At 38.1% G+C, this 19,475-nt stretch overlaps 1 protein-coding gene across 2 annotated transcripts; it reads left to right on the forward strand.

Annotated features, from left to right (window-relative positions):
- Positions 1-12: 12 nt before the first annotated feature.
- On the forward strand, positions 13-19,157 carry cul4b (cullin 4B). Of its 2 annotated transcripts, XM_085433358.1 has the most exons (21): positions 13-67; positions 2,123-2,575; positions 6,492-6,607; positions 6,697-6,800; positions 6,886-6,955; positions 8,337-8,410; positions 8,500-8,662; positions 8,876-8,965; positions 9,752-9,834; positions 9,918-9,985; positions 12,773-12,891; positions 12,982-13,174; positions 13,288-13,392; positions 13,476-13,586; positions 13,698-13,783; positions 14,706-14,813; positions 14,902-15,015; positions 15,107-15,212; positions 15,304-15,476; positions 15,557-15,709; positions 18,019-19,157. In XM_085433358.1, exons 2-21 carry the CDS (start codon positions 2,398-2,400, stop codon positions 18,112-18,114), a joined length of 2,310 nt encoding a protein of 769 aa, XP_085289484.1. In that variant the 5' UTR covers positions 13-67; positions 2,123-2,397; the 3' UTR covers positions 18,115-19,157. The 2 variants fall into 2 exon arrangements, with proteins under 2 accessions (XP_085289484.1, XP_085289476.1); XM_085433350.1 differs by lacking the exon at positions 13-67 and having other exon boundaries at positions 1,575-2,575.
- Positions 19,158-19,475: the final 318 nt, after the last annotated feature.

Genomic DNA, 19,475 nt, shown 5'->3' on the forward strand with positions numbered 1-19,475 from the left:
CCACTTTGCAACAGTTTTCACGTCACACGGCAAGTCAGGTCAAAAGGCGCGTCATCCTGTTACCTAGGTAATATTCGTAACACAACCGTTTCTCTTATCACGACAAAGTCCCGATATATATATATATATATATATGTGTATATATATAGGTGTTGTTAAAACTATACACATACTCAGTTTTTAAAATGTTTATAATATATATATATGGTGGTCTCTCCATTGTAGAGATTTGGGCATTCCTCGCTACACTGTACAGCATACACTACATTGTTAAGTTTGTGTTTAGGAAGTTTGTCTTTGGGATGAACCAGTTTCTGTCTGAGTGTGTTGCTGGGTCTGAAGTAAGCTGGGATGTCGTGCTTGGAGAAAACTCTCCCGAGTTTCTCTGATACACCGGCTACAAAGGGGATGACAATGTTGTTGCGTTTGTCTTTCTTATCCTGCCTAGCTGGTGTCTGATCTTCTTTTCTGTGAAATACCTGTTGCTAAAATGAAAGAAAAGCCAGTCACCTACCACATATTGTAGCATATTATAATCATTTAATAAAGCAATGTTTGTTGTTTGAATTTTAAGATGGCGATGGTATTATATTGAAAGTCTTTCATGAATTGTAATTTTCCCTCATTAAGAAATAGTTGTATGATAAATGGTGTGTTCTTCATAATTTCATCTTGAATAATAAAATATTGTATCACAGATGTTTATCTGAACATCCAGAGTTTCTGCGCGGTAAAATCTATAATCAATATCGATTTTGAATACAGTCAAGTCTTTCTTAGTAAATTCTATTGGAAAAGTATTGCTGGTGCAATGGTTACTTAGCACTATCATTTCATAGCCAAAGGTTACTGGTTCAAATCCCATGATCATCTCAACTTTAAAAAAAAAAAAAAAAAAAAAAAATTAGTTTATATATACTTCACTCTGGTTACTTTAACATTCGCACCACAGTGCAAAAAGAACATTGTAGTTAAAATATTTAACTTTGTTAATATAAGGGGGACAGAAAATCAGGGAAGACAGAAAAAAAGAAACCCAAAACCAAAATGAATGAATTGGAAATTTGTACATTTATAGATATAAAATCCTGCCAGAAATATTGTGAGATATATTACAAAGTAAGCTTTTCAAGCCAAAGTTAAAGCTGCAAGTAATACAATCCAAGATAAATATACAAATCCCGTGCCAAAACTCATGGGTACTTTCCCAGAAAAGATTGACTGCACTCAGTGTGGGAATTACAGAAGGTGCCGTTTGAACTGACGTCATTTCTAAATAAAGAAAAAAATATCGGATAACACAGAAGCAGAAGTTTGAAACTTATCTGTCCTTGTTTTTGTTGTTGTTGATTTGTTTGGTTTTTTAAATTGAAATTAACTTTATTACAAGTAGTTGACCATTCAAAACATATAGGGCAAACAAACCAAGAAAATTAGTTGTCATGGGTCAAAACAAAAAAATAATAATAAAAAAGGTTGACTCGGTACAAAACCTTTTCATTCATCGATTGCATTATTTATTTATTTATTATTTATTTGTTTGCGTGACACTTACGTCAAACGTCTAGCCTGGGCGCCATCTTGTGGCCGAAACGGTCACAGCGCTTGGGTTGGTTTAGAAAAAAAGAAACACGCTTGTGCAAAAACTACTTTTGTACAAAGTACTTCCGGTGGGGTCACGGACTAGCTTTTCTGAGCGGATTTTTCCCGTGTTCGCCGACGGCTGTTTTCCTCCCATGTGAGCGTGTTCTCGTAGTTTCTGCGTTTCTCCTGTAAATATTTTTCATTAACAGCCGCTTTCCTCAAACCGCTCACTCTCTGCACGACTTTACGACGCGCTTAGACAAGCGAGGCAAAAGAGGAAGCAATAGCCAACCATCTTTCGTCTCCTGCCAGCAATAACAAGACAGCGACGAGGCTAGGTTCAAGTGGAGCTTCTGTAGTTTGTGATTTATTGTCTGTTTTATACAGGATAGAGGACTTTGGTTTAACCTCTCCGCGTTAAGGCAGATAAAAGCTCTCGGACGCTGAGCTTTTCCCCCCTCCCGGCGACCCTGGAAGTTTCCGATCAGAAGACTGGCTGTTAAGAATTAGTATTCCCGTTTTTTCATGTTTCCAACAGGTTTATCTTCCCCTAATCCCCCACCACCGCCAACCCAGGAGGCTAGACCCGCGGCTACTGATGTCAAAACCGACAGCGGTAACATCACATCTACGAAAAAGAGGAAAATAAACGGCTCGGAGAGGGAAGACACTAGTGACACGATCTCCTCTTCGCCTCCAAAGACCCTGAATTCCTCCTCCTCCTCCTCCTCCTCTTCCTCTCCCACTCCGCTGCACATTCAGAAGAAGTTGAGGTTTGAGGATTCAGTGGATTTCATTGGACTCGATGTGAAAATGGCTGAGGAGGCTGCTGCTGCTGCTGCTTCGTGCTCCAATAACAAAAGCAAAGCCATGTTCCTGCCCGGCGGCGTGGGGCACCACGCAAACGGACTGACGAAAACTGCAGGATCCACCACCTTCTCCAACAGTAAACCCGGTGCTGCCAAGAAACTAGTCATCAAGAACTTCAGAGGTAGACACTGGTGGATGATGGGGTCCAAGCTCCTAAAAAGAAAAAAAAAACACACCTTAAACTTACAAATCCCTGCTATATCACAATGATATGGTCCCAGCTGGCCGACACATTTAACAGAGACTAGAGCTCATTTTAAACAGCTATCTATGAGTTTAATGCTTAAAAATTGTACCATAACATAGGACAAAGATATCACGGGCTTTGGCAAACTTGGGAAAAATGTGTATTTCCTTGATTAGTAATCTTGGTAACTATAAATAAGTTAATAAGTCCCTTTGATTTTGCTAAATCAAACCACCTGTACGGATAGTTTAAACCTATAAATGGGTTTCACTTGCCCCTATCCAAAATCAGGAGCTAAAGTTAAAGCTGCCAGATCTTTAAATATGCCAGATTTCTGGTAAACATTGCTGCGAGCTGACAGCAGCCATCCTCTCTTTCCAACAGCAGTACCTGCAGCATGGAGGGGTGAGTCTAAAGAGAGGGAAAGCATGTACTCCACTAAAATAATTAAATTGGCTTCTCTTTGTGGGGCAGTAATCGTCTGATCTGTTGGCCTGTTAAGTTGAACACTGGAGGACATTATCACTTGTTTAAGTAGAGGCCCATTTCCACTTACATACCAAAAAAAGAGGACTTAGGTATGTGGACATCCCACCAAACGACAGTTATTAATGACTGTAGGTGTACCATGTTCTTTAACTGTTTTTTGAAAGTTTCATTTGCCTGAGCATAAAATACGTTTGTTTATAAAGTGGCCAGGGGAAAAAAGTAATAGTAAACATTGACAGACTATTATTGCAGGGTTCAATGCCATCGATGGGCTGTAAAACAAACTATGTTAGGCCAGCCTCAAGTCCATCTGGGCCACTGGTGGCGTTTCTATTAATGGATTCAAGTAAAGTATTAGATCTGAAATAAAACAGTCCACTTAAAGGCTGTACGGCCTTCTGGTATTTTGATATATTTACCATTAGGTTGAAGGTGTTGCTTTTCATCACAGAGCAGTTGTTTGCAGTGGAGTGCCGTCTGTTCAACATGAGTGAAATAACAGCACTGACTTCTCACAGTCGTTGTTTTGAAATCCAAGAACATAAATCTTTTTTGTATTTTGTTTCCCAGAAGCTTCGGGTCTGATTATTCTTTAAAGACATCAGGAGCCAAGCAGTTTTTGTCCTCGGGCCATATTTTCCCTATGCGTGCAGTACCGTCATGTATGATAGGGGTCTTCGTTAAAATATCGATTAGTCTTTCATCAAACCGCTTGTGTGGGTAGTTTGAACTAAAAGTGAACATTAAATTGACCTTAGGAGTTATTATCTCGAAATCTTGACTTACTGGCTGAAACTAAGTTGAGAATTTTAAAGAACCCAATTCAAAATTTTGAAATGATAACCTGGAAGTGTGGCTTATTGATCCCTAACATAGCAATGTTTTTTAGACACAGAGACAAGCTTACTATACTTGTCTGTACTTAGGTGTATTCGATTATATCGGATTACACTTAGTCAAAACTAGGTGTAAATACATTCAAAATTTCTGTGTAATTGACTAATTCAAGACTTTGTCCTTAAAAAAAAAAAAAAAACCCTATATATATATATATATATATATATATATATATATATATATATATATATATATATATATATATATATATATATATATATATATATATATAGATATATATATAGATATATATATATATATATATATATATATATATATAGATATAGATATAGATATATATATATAGATATAGATATAGATATATATATATATATATATATATATATATATATATATATATATATATATATATAGATATAGATATAGATATATATATATATATAGATATAGATATAGATATATATATATATATATATATATATAGATATAGATATATAGATATAGATATATAGATATATATCTATATAGATATATATCTATCTATATATATATCTATATATATATATATATATATATATAGATATATATATATATATAGATATATATATATATATAGATAGATATATATAGATATATAGATATATATATATATAGATAGATATATCTATAGATATCTATATCTATCTATAGATATATATATATATATATATATATATATATATAGATATATATATATATATATATATATATATATATATATATATAGATATAGATATAGATATAGATATATATATATATATAGATATAGATAGATAGATAGATAGATAGATAGATATCTATATATAAACAAAAATTTAAAATGAAAATTCAAGATGGAATAAAAAGTAATAATAAATTAATAAGAAGAATACAACACTGTAATAGCTCTGGTTGTCACCCCTTGATGATCTTTTCTAAGCCAGGAAAAACCCTGAAATCTGGGCTGCAGCACACATAGCAGAGTATCAGTTAATTGTATTTTATTATTGCAGTCTTCAGGCTCAGCCCACACTGGATTACAAGACACCAGTAAGTAACCAGTGTTAGAGTAGCATCCTACCTTACACGTGTTAAACAAATAATTCAAGCTGTAGAAACAAAGGCAGCAAGTTTTAACCAAGACAAATATCAAATAAATAAATATTGTTCTTTTTTATTTTATTCAGTTATTACAGACAGTGATGCTGAGGCAACTAAGTTATCAGATACATTGCTGGAAAGTTTTTTAAAAAACTACCCATTTTGTATATGAAATATATTTGTATATATATTAGTAAAGATGTTTACTCTGTAAACACTGCGTCAGCCCTATAAACTGTAAACTGCGTTATTGATTGCTCACCCCAACCCATTTTTCTTCCATGAGAACAAAGAAATCTTCACTTTAAAGATACCTGATCTGGAGTCTTTAGGTTTGACATTTTGTTGGTGCAAATGTGTGTCACAGACCCGATGATACAATATTTGGCCGAGTGTCAGTAAACTGAGAAAAACTGAGGTGCAGTTTTTTTTAATACACTAAAATTCATATTGTGGTTTCAGCTTGTATGGTACAGTTGTTATAGATGGCCAACAATGAGTAAATGAAGACTGGGACCGGGTGTAGTATGTGGGAAAAAAACAGATTAATACTGTGATAAGTACTTAAACCATCTTTGACTTTAAGGTGACCAGACAAAAACACAAGAACAGCAAATCAAACCACAGAGTTAAAAAAAAATTTAAGAAGTTTAAACTGTGAGAATCTTGCACAAACATTTAAAAAAGCATATTTTTTTAAAGTGCTCTCATGGGATGTCTTATAAGACAGAAATGAGAGAATCAAGAGAAAAATTTAAAAGGAGTATTGCAGTGTGGTCTCAGCAAATGTGAAAAAGTCTGTTAGCGTTTGTGAACATGAACTGTAACATTTATTTCAATTAGAGGTACTCCTCATTTTAGCAACATGTACGTTACAAAGTGGGGTTCGTATCACCGTGGCAACCTCGGTATTTTGCCCCAAAACTAAACCAGATTGTTTTCATAATGATAACGTTCTTTAAATGTATATTAAAAATAATCCGTAAAAATCTGTCATGTGTGCAACTTGAGCTGAGCAGAGTGAATCATTTTCCAAAACAAGAGTGGGAAAATGGTAATTTTGCGTGAGAGACCACATGCAGACGGACATAGAAACAAGAGAGGGACATCTGTGTTGAGGAACCCAAATTTGGTTGTGACTTATTTCACAAATGAGTTTATCTTTCTTGGTTGGTAAATGCATTTTTCTCTCACCAATGAAAATTCTGGAATTTAAGTAATTCTAGTTAACTGGGAATTTACCAAAAATAAGTTACAGTCAGTCTAAAAAGTTATCACAGACGTATTCACTTGCATTTAGACAGACTGATTATGCCTTCTCATAATCAGTCCTCTAAGTATGAGTGAGACTGGTAACACAGTTCTGTTTTTGTTTTTCTCACAGAAAAGCCCAAATTGCCTGAGAACTACACGCAGGAGACCTGGCAGAAGCTGAAGGAGGCGGTGGAGGCCATACAGAACAGCACGTCAATCAAATACAATCTAGAGGAGCTCTACCAGGTATCCAGACAGACCCGCTGAATTCCCCCATCTGCAAACAGCAACTGTGCCGTTATCATTATTCCGACAGCTCTGTTTTCTCCCCTCAGGCTGTGGAAAACCTCTGCTTCCATAAGATCTCTGCCAAGTTGTACAAACAGCTGAGGGCCGTGTGTGAAGACCACATCAAGGCACAAATTGATCAGTTCAGAGAATATCCTTTCACGGTCTCGCTCGCTGAATCGCATAGAGAAGATGTTGTTATTTTGTGTCCACTGTTGCCTTAACTTTGTTCTCACGGATGCCCTGGACAGCGTGCTTTTCCTGAAGAAAATTGACAAGTGCTGGCAAGATCACTGTAGACAAATGGTATGTTTTATACTGTTAAAAACTGTTAAACATAGCAATTTTTAAAAACTGATTTATAATAGAGTTGGTCGGGGGGCTTGTAAATGAAATATTACAAACAGAGACAAACTATTCTGGCTCTTACATTCCAAGTAGTGCAACTCAAATGCATCTGTCATTAGTCACCCCCCACCCCGGCCCTGTAAATGGACTGTTTTGCAAATATCACTATCTTGGGTTTTGTATGAGGTTAGTTGTGCAATGCCTGCAAGCAGCCAGTCCAGCAGAGTGAGGAACGCTAGAGGAGATGGAAATTTACGACATTACTATAGAATATCTCAAGTCTGCTACCTACGCTAGTGTTTAAAGTTGAATCGCTACAGGGCATCCAGCTTGCTGGCGCAGTAACGGTTTCTTAATCACACACTTAATAAAGAAGCTGTTTAAGTGAAAGTGATCAGGTATCGAAGGAAGTGGGTGTGGTTCTGAAAACTAGCATAACAAGCATATGAAACTTCAATAATAGTAGGCAATTTACATACAGCAGTATGGAGCAGATGCATCTGTGCTAACTAGAGTATTTGACAGCGAAGAGAGAGAAACAAATGTAATGTTAAAAATTAGAATTTTCCTATAATGCCACCACACAACAGACCATCCAGCCCATAATGATAGTTTAGACATTTCGGGTAGTCAGCAGCAGTTAACCCATGTGTTCTCCATAAATTTACTATTTGCAGGTTATCAAATCCTTCCACTAACACTAATACCACAATACATTACTCTTACTGCCTCTGCAGCGCTCTTACTACTCTAAACAGTAAGAAGGATTGCACAGACCCACTTTTTAGTTTTACCGGCCCAAGGTTGTAATACCGTATTTTATTGCTCGAAGGATTTTATATTGATTGAAATTCAATCAGTGAGTTATTAACTGAACAACATATACATTTATTTGAGTATTTATCCTGAGCCAAGTTATGTTTGCCTCATATGTGTGTCTTAAACTTGCTGCCTATGAGTTATCAATTTGATTTGCTGTTCTCTGGTTCAGAATGAGCCTCTGGGGACAGACTATGCGCAACATTAGTCTGCTTGCAGCTAAGGCAATGAGTATAGAAATATGTGCACAACCTGATTTCTGACTGATTTCTTCACATCCTAAACAACACATGGATATTCAGGGAATTAAAATTCCCCCAAACTGAAAGAGCTAACGATCTGTTCTCCGTCTTAAAGTGATTTCTGTTCCATTTCTTAACTTTTTAACCACCAACAAATGAAGCTGCAACATCTGCGAAATCTCAGCAGGCTTTGTAGGACCTTTAAACTTCATATGTAAGATTGGAGGAGGTCATCTGAACATTGAAAGCGTGATTAATTGTGTATCTTTGTTCCACAGATCATGATTAGGAGTATATTCCTGTTTTTGGATCGCACCTACGTTTTACAGAATTCCATGCTGCCATCGATTTGGTGAGTGATCAGCCATGTTGTGGTTTTAGCTTCGTACTCGGGCTGATTTCTGTTTTATTGTATGGTGAACGGGTTGTTGTGGTCTTCAGGGACATGGGTCTGGAGCTGTTCCGGTTCTACATCATCAGCGATCTGAAGGTTCAGAGCAAAACCATCGACGGGATTCTGCTGCTCATTGAGAGGGAGCGAAACGGAGAGGCGATAGACCGCAGTCTGCTGAGGAGCCTGCTGAGCATGCTCTCTGACCTTCAGGTAATAGGGCAACTCTTCAAATAATAACCCAGATATTAAGTAGTGACGGTCTAAATGTGTTTTTGAAGATTGTTTGGATTTCCTCCGTTTATTTGAACCACAACAAAAGTGTGTTGTTTGCATGGCTCACCTGCACACGGGTGTGATAAAGTGTCTGTTTCCTGTTGTCAGATATTTTTAATGAAACCTGTGTTCTGTCGGCCTCCTTGGCAGATTTATCAAGAGTCCTTTGAGCAACGCTTTCTGGAGGAAACTAATCGACTGTACGCTGCAGAGGGACAGAGGCTGATGCAGGAGAGAGAGGTGATTTATATAACCTCATACTCGGAACACATTCTTTTTATTTTGTCGTCTGTTATCCACGATTCATTGATCAGCTGACTAAACCAATACTTAAAGTCATTAGTTTAGTAACCCATGAAAAATCCTTGGCAGCTGTTCTTAGAATTCTTGTTAATTACTTCTAACAGAACATCCAACCATTCCCTGGGTTTGTCTTGTCAGATGTGAGGATTTGAAGCTTTTTTGTCACATTTGGTTCTTCTAAGGAATAAATAAGCAACTAATGCCTCAGAAAGGATTCAATATTTTTTGATGTTGTTAGAAATTTTACAAAAAGCCAACCATTTAACCACATGTGGAAATTCATTATAGAAGAGGAGGAACACAGATGTAGCCACTGAACTAAGCATTAGTAAAGCAGAAAGCAGGTCTGGCACCGTAAACGTGTTTTGAGTGAAGCTTTTAGCTCAGCAAAAAAAACATTTGCCTGGTTGAAGCAGAAAGTATATAAAACGTTCACTTTGCAACTGGAAGCTTAGTTTATGTGGATTTTTGGTTGTTGTTTTTTTATACAAAAGGTGAAGCGCAGAGACTTTGTTTTGCAAACGCTCAATTCTTATAGTTTAATTTGAAGAAACTGTAGGGAAAATAAAACTACAAACCTCTCTGTGAAGACTGCCAAATTATCCTCTATGCAAGAAAAACAACTTTTTATGATGTTATGTAATCTTTCGATGGGTAGTTTTCATCTGCATTACAGAATAAGCATTAAAAGCTGTGGTGTGAATGTAAATGTGTTTTTTTTAGGTACCAGAATATCTCCATCATGTTAACAAGCGCTTGGAGGAGGAGGCTGACAGAGTAATCACGTACCTGGACCAGAGCACACAGTGAGTGTCGGACTGAAGCGTTCACTTAGCAAATAAACGGTGACAGAGATCGATGCGTAACCTGAGCTTTTTCCTCCTCTCAGAAAACCGCTCATCCTTGCTGTGGAGAAGCAGCTGCTTGGTGAACATCTCACAGCAACTCTGCAAAAAGGTAAACACTTAATATAAGCGGTCACTATATAATAATAAATTATTGTAAAACAAATGAGGGTTTAGCTTATTAAATGTACCTTTTTGTCATTGTTACAGCATATTTTAAATTATGGCAATTTTTTAACAAGATTTTCTCTTCAGTGTGTCTGATTTAAGACATTTTTAGTTTCATATAATGTTGCATTAGTCTTTTTGTTTTTATGTTGTTTATATGAGTAGTAGTTCTCAAACTTGGACCAGTTCTAGGTCCTAAAAGGCTGTTGGGATATAAAGACAGCCTTTTAGCTCACAATATTTGTCAAATTTAAATAAATTACATAGGTAATTTCCATTGTGAAGAATTTGAATTAAAGTCAATGAACAACAAGGTTTACAAAAAAGCAGGCAAATCTTAAGTCCTCATTAAGGCAGATATCTAGTGGCCTGTAACTTTTATAAATGCAAAAACCAGAGTTTTTTGTTTAAGTCTCTTTGTCTTTCACCGCTTTGTATAGAAAGAGACCTATTGTAACTGTGTGCAGTGATTGTGATGCCATGGCTTCGATATGGTAGCTTCAAAAATGGGTACCAGGGGTCCGTTCTTCGTACCTCGCTTACTACATCCAAGATCAAATCATCGCGCTAACTTTGAGCTCGCTATTCCGGTTCTCCGAACACACCTGTTGTTGACGATTAGTACAGCTGGATGAAGTAATGTGAGATCACTGGGTGGCTTAACAGGGGCTACGCATCGATAGTAGAAACATTGATCGGCAACCCTTTGATTGGTCGGCGAAAATGTCGAAGGAGCGCGCTCGGTATTTTTCGGCAGCAGAGCAAGAACTCTTGAGTGAGGGATTTCAGGAGTTTCAGAGTTTAATTAAAACGCAAGGGAACACTGCAAAGGCTGCAAAAGCAAGGAGAGAGGGCTGGCAGGAAGTTGCTGACAAATTAAACTCGTAAGTAATTTAATAATAATAATAATAATAATAATGGATTGGATTTATATAGCGCTTTTCAAGGCACCCAAAGCGCTTTACAATGCCACTATTCACTCACTCTCACATTCACACACTGGTGGAGGCAGCTACGGTTGTAGCCACAGCTGCCCTGGGGCAGACTGACAGAAGCCAGGCTGCCATATCGCGCCATCGGCCCCTCTGGCCAACACCAGTAGGCGGTAGGGTAAATTTATTATATTTTATTACATTATATCATATTATATTATATTACATTATATCCTCTTTCACATTAGAGCCACAACAGGACCCACTAGAACATGGGAACAAGTAAAAGTGAAATAAGAATATTCTACAGAATGGTAATATTTATCACTTATATTGCTTTTAGTCTCTTGGAAAGAGACCCTGAAATAATCTGTTTGTTTGTTCATAACAACAACCAAGAAAAGGGCAGAGCAAAAAAAGACAGGTGGTGGTCCTGCACCCCCTCGTCAACAAGTTGGTTAAGTGAATAATACCCTCACGGGAAAATCGATATCTCTCTATGAGCACACTGTCGCGCTGAGCTAAAGGATCCTGTCTATCCCGCAATATACGCTGGATTCTGAAAACTCTCATTATCAATCTTGCACCTTCCGCAATGGGTGGCTCGCGTATACGGACAGGATATGACTGCGACAGACTTCCCAAATCCACCTTCGCTTTTATAGCCGTGGTCTCTCATCTTGATTACACGAAGTAATTTACTATTACTACTCTAAAATATGAATTACATCTGAAATAATCAAATACATGAAATAGAATGATTAATAGTACATTTCCCTTTTTTTAGGAAATGACCTGTGTGTATCTGTATGGAATCAATACAAGAATCAAGTACTGCATTATCTTTAGTTACATTGATATCTTTAGTGGTAAAATATCGCTGTTGCTTTCGTATAAATGAAGCGGACATACCTGAGTGGCCGCGATCTAATCCTGTTTACATAAAGTAAGCCTGCTCCCGAGCAGGTTTACGCTTACGGATCTGTTGCTATGACAGCAAGTCCCGGATGAGCTTCAGAGAACCGAACGATCCAAGATCACGCGAAATCGTCAACAATCAAATCCAGCTAACTTACTTAGCGAGGTACGAAGAACGGACCCCAGGTCTATGACCACTCTGACCAATCAGTCAGTGTCTTCAAAACAACATTCGTGCATCTAGATGGCAACAGGACTATCACTATGCAATTGAACAGAGTCAAGTTAGCAATTGCATGCAATCTGCTTGTGATAATACAGAGATGAACTGTGATAAGTTAAGAGGGAAAAAATCAAATCTGCTGTCGTCTACATACAAAGAAAATCGTATTCACTACTTACATTCAGAGTTTAGCCAGAACATCATGAATTTAAAATAAAAATTCCTTAACAAATAGTTCTCTAGTTACTGCAGGATGGCAGTTTAAATGCAGAATGACATCGGTGCCGAGTAACTTTGATGCGGAATTCTGGGAATATAACCAGAATGCAACCAGTTAAGTCGAGTCCTCTATTGCAAATAGATGGACCTCAAGCGATTTTCACTCATCTGCGCAGACTGACTGATACTGATTGCAACATGTTTGCAATCTGCATGAAAAATTAGACTGCAGTTATTTGTAAACCTTTGGCAATCAGTCTGAGAGTGATTCCAATGAATCCAGTCGGTGGGAATGAAATTAAAGTCAACCTGCTGTCCTAGTTTTTTTACTCTTAGTGAAGCATAAGTGACTGTTCTGGAAGTACCTGATATGTGACTGTCTTGTCTGAACCTCATACTGAGTCTTGATTGACCTCTAGCTGTTATTTGAAACTTGCAGGTCTGACCAACCTGCTGGATGAGAACAGAATTCAGGATCTGTCTCTCCTCTATCAGCTCTTCAGTCGAGTGCGTGGTGGCGTTAGCGTGCTCCTGCAGCACTGGATAGAATACATAAAGGTATGGCAGCTTTTAAATGAAAGACTGAAGAGAAGACAGAATCAATTCACTGTTTTAATTGTTTTTAATGTCTTGAAAATACAAATTCAGGCTTTTGGAAGCACGATCGTAATCAATCCGGAAAAAGACAAAACCATGGTGCAGGAGTTGCTGGACTTTAAAGATAAAGTGGATCTAATCATCGACGTGTGTTTCATGAAGAATGAGAAATTTGTTAATGCCATGAAGGAAGCTTTTGAAACATTCATCAACAAACGGCCAAATAAACCTGCAGAGCTCATAGGTCTGTAACTAAGCATGTTCCCCATTCATAACTGCCACACAGTGAAGAGAAAAATAATAACAATCAACAACAATAATTCTGCCAACATGATAATAATCAACATTTCTCTATAGCAAAACATGTGGATTCAAAGCTGAGGGCAGGAAACAAAGAGGCCACGGATGAAGAGCTGGAGAAGATGCTGGATAAGATCATGATTATCTTTAGATTCATCTATGGTAATGTTTACTGTAACAGTTGTGTAAGTACAGTACTTTGTCCTTTGTGCGGCCTTTATTGTGAGACTTTGATGTCCTTGCAGGAAAAGATGTTTTCGAGGCGTTTTACAAAAAGGACCTGGCTAAGAGGTTGCTGGTTGGAAAAAGTGCTTCTGTTGATGCTGAAAAATCAATGCTGTCAAAGCTTAAACACGGTCAGTTTTCATAGCTTAGTGCCATTTCTTAGCACGTGTGCACACAGGCACTACATGATGGAATCCTGACAGTGACTGATTGAACTTTGACTCACAACGTTTGTTTTTCAGAATGTGGAGCAGCGTTCACCAGCAAGTTGGAGGGGATGTTCAAGGACATGGAGCTTTCTAAGGACATCATGGTGCAGTTCAAACAGGTAACACTTTGCCTACATAAATAGGCAAAAATGACATTTTGGAAAAGGTTTTGTTCACACATATTGAAGCATTACATGGTGAAAAAAGACAAATCTTTTCATTGAAGTTTTATCAAAAAGAAAAAAATTGCCGACAATGCAACCAAAGTGTTAGCCTACCTTTGCTTTCCCTGAGGGCTTGAAATATAGACATTGTAAATCAAAAAGATGTAATTCAACTGTCAGCATAACATAAAACCTGGGGCACATTCAGTCTGAGAATAGTGTCTGGTTTGCACCAGTTCTCCAGTTAAACAACGTGTTTCATGGAAGAGGTGTGAGACAGTAGGCAGCTGGCTTAATGTACGTTTTGTTTTGTGGGTGCGTCAGAAAGACAACCACCAACTACAGTCAGCCAGGACGGATGTGCATATAAACTCTGACGTATTAAAATGCAGACAACAAACTTTCCCTGCTATTGATGCAGAATTAATACATAAGGCGCACTGAATCATTTTTTTGAGGGGAAAAAACTGTATGTATAAAGATGAATAAAAACTGAAAGTATTAACATTAAAGTATTGCAAAGTATCTGACATGTATAAAGGAAACAGAGCGGGAGGATGATAAACACAAATAGAGCCATTTATAATAGAAGTATCTCTGTAATACCTGGTTACTAAAATAGCTCTGTAAACGAGGGTTTGGTGAAATTAGTTTCCAGTGTTGTAAAATTCAGTTTCTTCATATAATTACAGTCTGGTTTGATTTTCTGTCTTCAGACTTGTGTAATTACAATAAAACTGAAAGGGTGGACCCTCACCAACACTGCCTGTTTTCAGTCTAAAATCCTGCTAATGGATTCAGTTTCCTGCTAGTTTCAGTTTACTAAGATTAAAACTTCTTTGTGGGTAGATAAACTCATGTCTTTGTATTTCTGTAGTATATGCAGTGCCAAAACATTCCCGGCAATATCGAGCTGACAGTGAATATCCTCACTATGGGCTACTGGCCAACATACGTCCCTATGGAAGTGCACCTGCCACCTGAGGTTAGTCCTGAGCAAATACTGAGGGTTGATTTTGTACTTTTCAATATAACGAGCGTCGCTTTGTAACACCTCTCTTATCTTTGTCCAGATGGTGCGACTGCAGGAGATCTTCAAGACTTTCTACCTGGGCAAACACAGTGGCAGGAAGCTGCAGTGGCAGTCGACGTTAGGCCACTGTGTCTTAAAAGCTGAATTTAAAGAGGTTTGAACTCTTTTCTAAGAATGACCTTGTGTGTTTTGCTCACTCAGTGAGCCAAGTTTAATGCTAATCGTCTTGATGTTTCTTGCAAAAGGGCAAGAAGGAGCTGCAGGTGTCACTTTTCCAAACCCTTGTCTTACTGATGTTTAATGAGGGAGAGGAGTTCACCCTGGAAGAGATCAAAGTGGCAACAGGAATAGGTTTGTATTAACACATTAAAGCACTTTTTCATGAAGAAATGGCATCCTCTATTTTTTTCCCAGCCACACTGATCTTTGGGCCTTTCCACAGAGGACAGTGAGCTACGGCGGACTCTTCAGTCACTTGCATGTGGTAAAGCACGTGTCCTCACCAAAATCCCAAAAAGCAAAGATGTAGAAGATGGGGACAAGTTTTCCTGCAATGACGACTTCAAACACAAGCTGTTCAGGATCAAAATAAACCAGATCCAGATGAAAGAAACAGTATGTTTGCTCTCACCGTATTTTTCTAAATTATCTTTCAAGGATCGGAAAATTATTTTTAACTCGCCTCTTTTACTCAGGTGGAGGAGCAAGCCAGCACCACAGAAAGAGTCTTTCAGGATCGTCAGTACCAGATCGATGCTGCCATTGTGCGGATCATGAAGATGAGGAAGACTCTGACCCATAATCTTTTGATGTCTGAAGTGTACAGTCAGCTGAAGTTCCCCGTCAAGGTGATAATCACAAATGATTTTCTGTTTTGTTTTTTTTCTTTTTACCACTCGGTCGTAAAAGCTGATGGGGAATGCCATCACCAGGTGCGGACACCAAAGTTTGTGAATGTGATAACTCGAGTATGAGTCAGCGTAGGGCCTTAAAATTGACACCATAAGTGTATCTACGAGCTTGACCTCAGGTCAAGTTTTCTGAAAATCTCGTGAATGCAATAACTTGAGAACGTAGGATTTTAAAATTGATACCATAGGTGTAACTACTACAAGTCTCAGATGAATTTGAATCTCAGTGACCTCGAACTGAAGGTCTAGTTTTCTGAAAATCTTGTAAATGCAATAACTTGAAAATAAGCCAATTTTAAGTTGATAGGTGTGTCCACTAGGAGGCTGAAATAGCACTGGTAGTTGCCAGTATTTTTAACATACAGAAGGACTACACTGGGTTTAATGCATGATCTAGTAGTAGAAATAATGAGAAGTGAATGTAGCTTTTGAAACCTTCCAAGCTGTGGGGCTTCCTACATGTGAATATTGTATTGGGTATTCACTACTTTCACTTACCATTTCAGTCCCTCTCCTTTTTCGTCTACTTTCAGTCCTCCAGTAAAGGAAGTTTCTTTCATTTGCTGGACAGACCCCCGCTCTTCCACAGTCGACAATTTCAGCTAAACTAGATCTAACCAAAAAAAAAAACCCACTAGGACTTGGCCAGACAGCAGTGACGCTTCGATGTGACAGATTGCTGATTCGGTTTAAAAGTTTGCTTGGACATGATAGGGGGTGACTTCAGTGTTTACCACAAAGAGGAAGGAGTGGGGAAAAATAGTCAGAGATCAAGAAGCCAAAATGAGAAGCCGAGATAGTGGCTGCATTGAAAGTTTCACTTCACGGCAAAGAAGTTCTCTGTATTTTAACATGTTTGCTCTTCACGTACAGGATAAAAGATGCAGTCATGTGAAAAAGTTTTCAGGGGACTCTCTCCATTCCTATAAAGATGCACTTTTTCACATGATTGTCAGGTCACCCATTGGTTTTGAGTTTTGCATTTAAAAACTTTGGTGTTTTTTGTCCACTGTAGTGTTCATTTTATTCTTTTTTTTTTTTTTTTTTTTTCATAAGAACTATAAGCTGCAACCATATGCAGTACCAGTGTGCCGCACAGACACAAATAGTTCTACATGAGAATTTTTTTGTTTGTTTGTTTATCTACAAGGCTGTAAATCTGTTTTTAATGCTGAAAAGTTGGGCATTTTAAGATGTGACTCTATAGGAATTGGCTTGCTTTGGGTGCCAGCCTCAGGTGACCACTAGAGGAACTGTACAGTCTGGAATTTCCATGGTTGTTTTTTTTTGTTTTTGTTTTTTTAAAGAAGCAGCTACGCCACAAACAAGAGTGTCAAGAGACCAGTTGTCTCACATGTTTTTGATCCTGCTAAAACATGGGGTGGCTGTAGCTCAGGCGGCAGAGCAGGTCAGCCACTAATCAGAAGGTCGGTGGTTCGATCCCAGGCTGCCTCCTAGCTGCATGCCAAATATCCTTGGGCAAGATACTAACCCCATGTTTGCCTACTGGTGGTGGTCAGAGGGCCCGGTGGCGCCAGTGCGCCCCCTACAATGTAGCTTGCCAGTGTGTGAATGGGTGAATGACTGAATGTAGCTTTGGGGTCCTTAGGGACTGAGTAAAGCGCTATAGATAATGGTCTCCATAGCTCTGTGTAGGAACAATGTTAGACGCTGCTGTTACGCTGTGTTGACCAAATTTAGAATATGACTCTTAGGGGATCGGGGTTTTAAACTTTGGCAGTGTTTAATATCAGCATCCTCCAGTGCAGGGGTCCCCAATCCCAGTCCACATGAGCCGGTGTCCCTGCAGGTTTTAGATCTCACCCTGGGTCGACACACCTGGATCACATGATCACATGAAATTACCAGGCCTCTGGAGAACTTCAAGACATGTTGAGAAGGTAATTTCTCCATTTAAATCAGCTGTGATGGATCAAGGACACATCTAAAACCTGCAGGGACACCGGCCCTCGTGGACTGGGATTGGGGACCCCTGCTCCAGTGTAACAGCGTGTATCAAATAGGGGGGAAACTAACAAAAAAACTATAACCTTTATGCAGGTCTAGAGGAAAAGGAGAAGGTGTTTTAATTTACTTTTTATTTTATGATAAATTTTGGGAAGACTAACATGAATCTGCCTTTTCACTTCTGTTTTTTTTCTATATCACACCTCAAAATATAGCTTGAAATGCTGGCATGTTTTTCATGTTTTAACTCGTGCCTCCTGTCTGTCCTCTCCTCTCAGCCTGCTGACTTGAAAAAGAGGATAGAGTCTCTTATTGACAGGGACTACATGGAGCGTGACAAGGAGAACTCCAACCAGTACAACTATGTGGCTTAGATGAAAGAAAGGTGGATGCAGGTGGTCCAGTCAGGATGAAAGCCGTTCTGAGTGCTCGGTCTCTTAAATCGTCTGCTCCAGTGGATGTTATCCATTATCATCTTCAACCCAGCGACCGACAACTGAATGGCTATAGCTCCACAGGGTTTTTCGTCAGGGGTCTTGTGATCCTGTGGACTGCATGCCTATTGAAAAGAGAATATTGTCCATATTTGTCAGTGCCTCTGAGAGAGCTGGGACAAAGAAGACACACAGATATTGTTCAGTTTGCTCTTTTTTTTTTTTTTTTTAAATGGAGAGGAAAAGTATTTATTTTCAAACTTAGATTCTTCTTTGTCCTTGGTTTGCATCAATATGCTCTTTGTTATCAAGTCACTATTTTTTTTCTTCCTTTTTGTTCATCCAGTATCCCAGGCAAATGCTAACACACCTAACAATGCTCTAAATGTACCACATGTTTGAGAGAGAAAAAAGGATAAAAATTAAACTGATGCTTGTTTCTTTTGTCAGTGTCAAAAGTGGGACTAACATTTAAAGTAGGGAACTGGAAATTTTGGGAATTTCTGTGGCAAATGTGTGATCCTGCATCAGCAAAGTTTTACAGTTTCAAGGCCATGTAGCCCAGTGATATAGCGATGTTTGTAATCACACAAAATGTGCCAAAAATGGAGCACTTCTTGTTGTTATAGGCTATAATGAAGCTGCTAAGGCAGCCCACTTGTATAAGTAAACACATTTAAGTTTCTCTTTTGCTTTTTCTTTGAAGGTCATTTTTGTACATGCACCACAAAGCATTTTAAATAATCTGACATGGCAGTCCACTTTGTGTTAGGTTTTTGATGACCCTTAGTAAAAGCACAATACGATGAGAGTCCACATTCAATGTCATTACTACACACTTTTTTTCTTAAGTCTCCCTATCAGGCTTACTGAAAAGTGGATGGAAAACGCCTCAACATATGAGGCAGACAATGATTGATCAGATATGCCGTTGTTTGTATGAGTCTGTTAGATTTCTTCAGATTAAAATAACTGTTTCAGTGGGTTATGTCATGTTCAATCACTGGTTTTCAAACACGTGTAATTATATTTAGGGTGACCAGATCCCAACTATTTCAGCGTATGACTATGTGAGGCTGGGTACTAAAGCTGGAAAGAGAGTCTAAGTTAAACAGATGTTATCGGTGTGATGCTGATTATGTGATGGACAGATGGAATATTTTATATTAAAGCAATTTACACCTTGTAAGCTTAAATATAAGCTAAAGTTTGTTTTTAATGGGATGGCTTCTATAATCCCATTTTCTATATTGTCTGCTCACGTTTTTTTTTTTTTTTTTTTTTTTGTTTTGCAATAATGG

The sequence above is a fragment of the Copadichromis virginalis genome, linkage group LG2, assembly GCF_057382275.1.
Source record: "Copadichromis virginalis isolate Kocher_CV1m ecotype Utaka linkage group LG2, C_Virginalis_male_GT1.1, whole genome shotgun sequence".
In the NCBI taxonomy this organism is placed as follows: Eukaryota; Metazoa; Chordata; class Actinopteri; order Cichliformes; family Cichlidae; genus Copadichromis; species Copadichromis virginalis.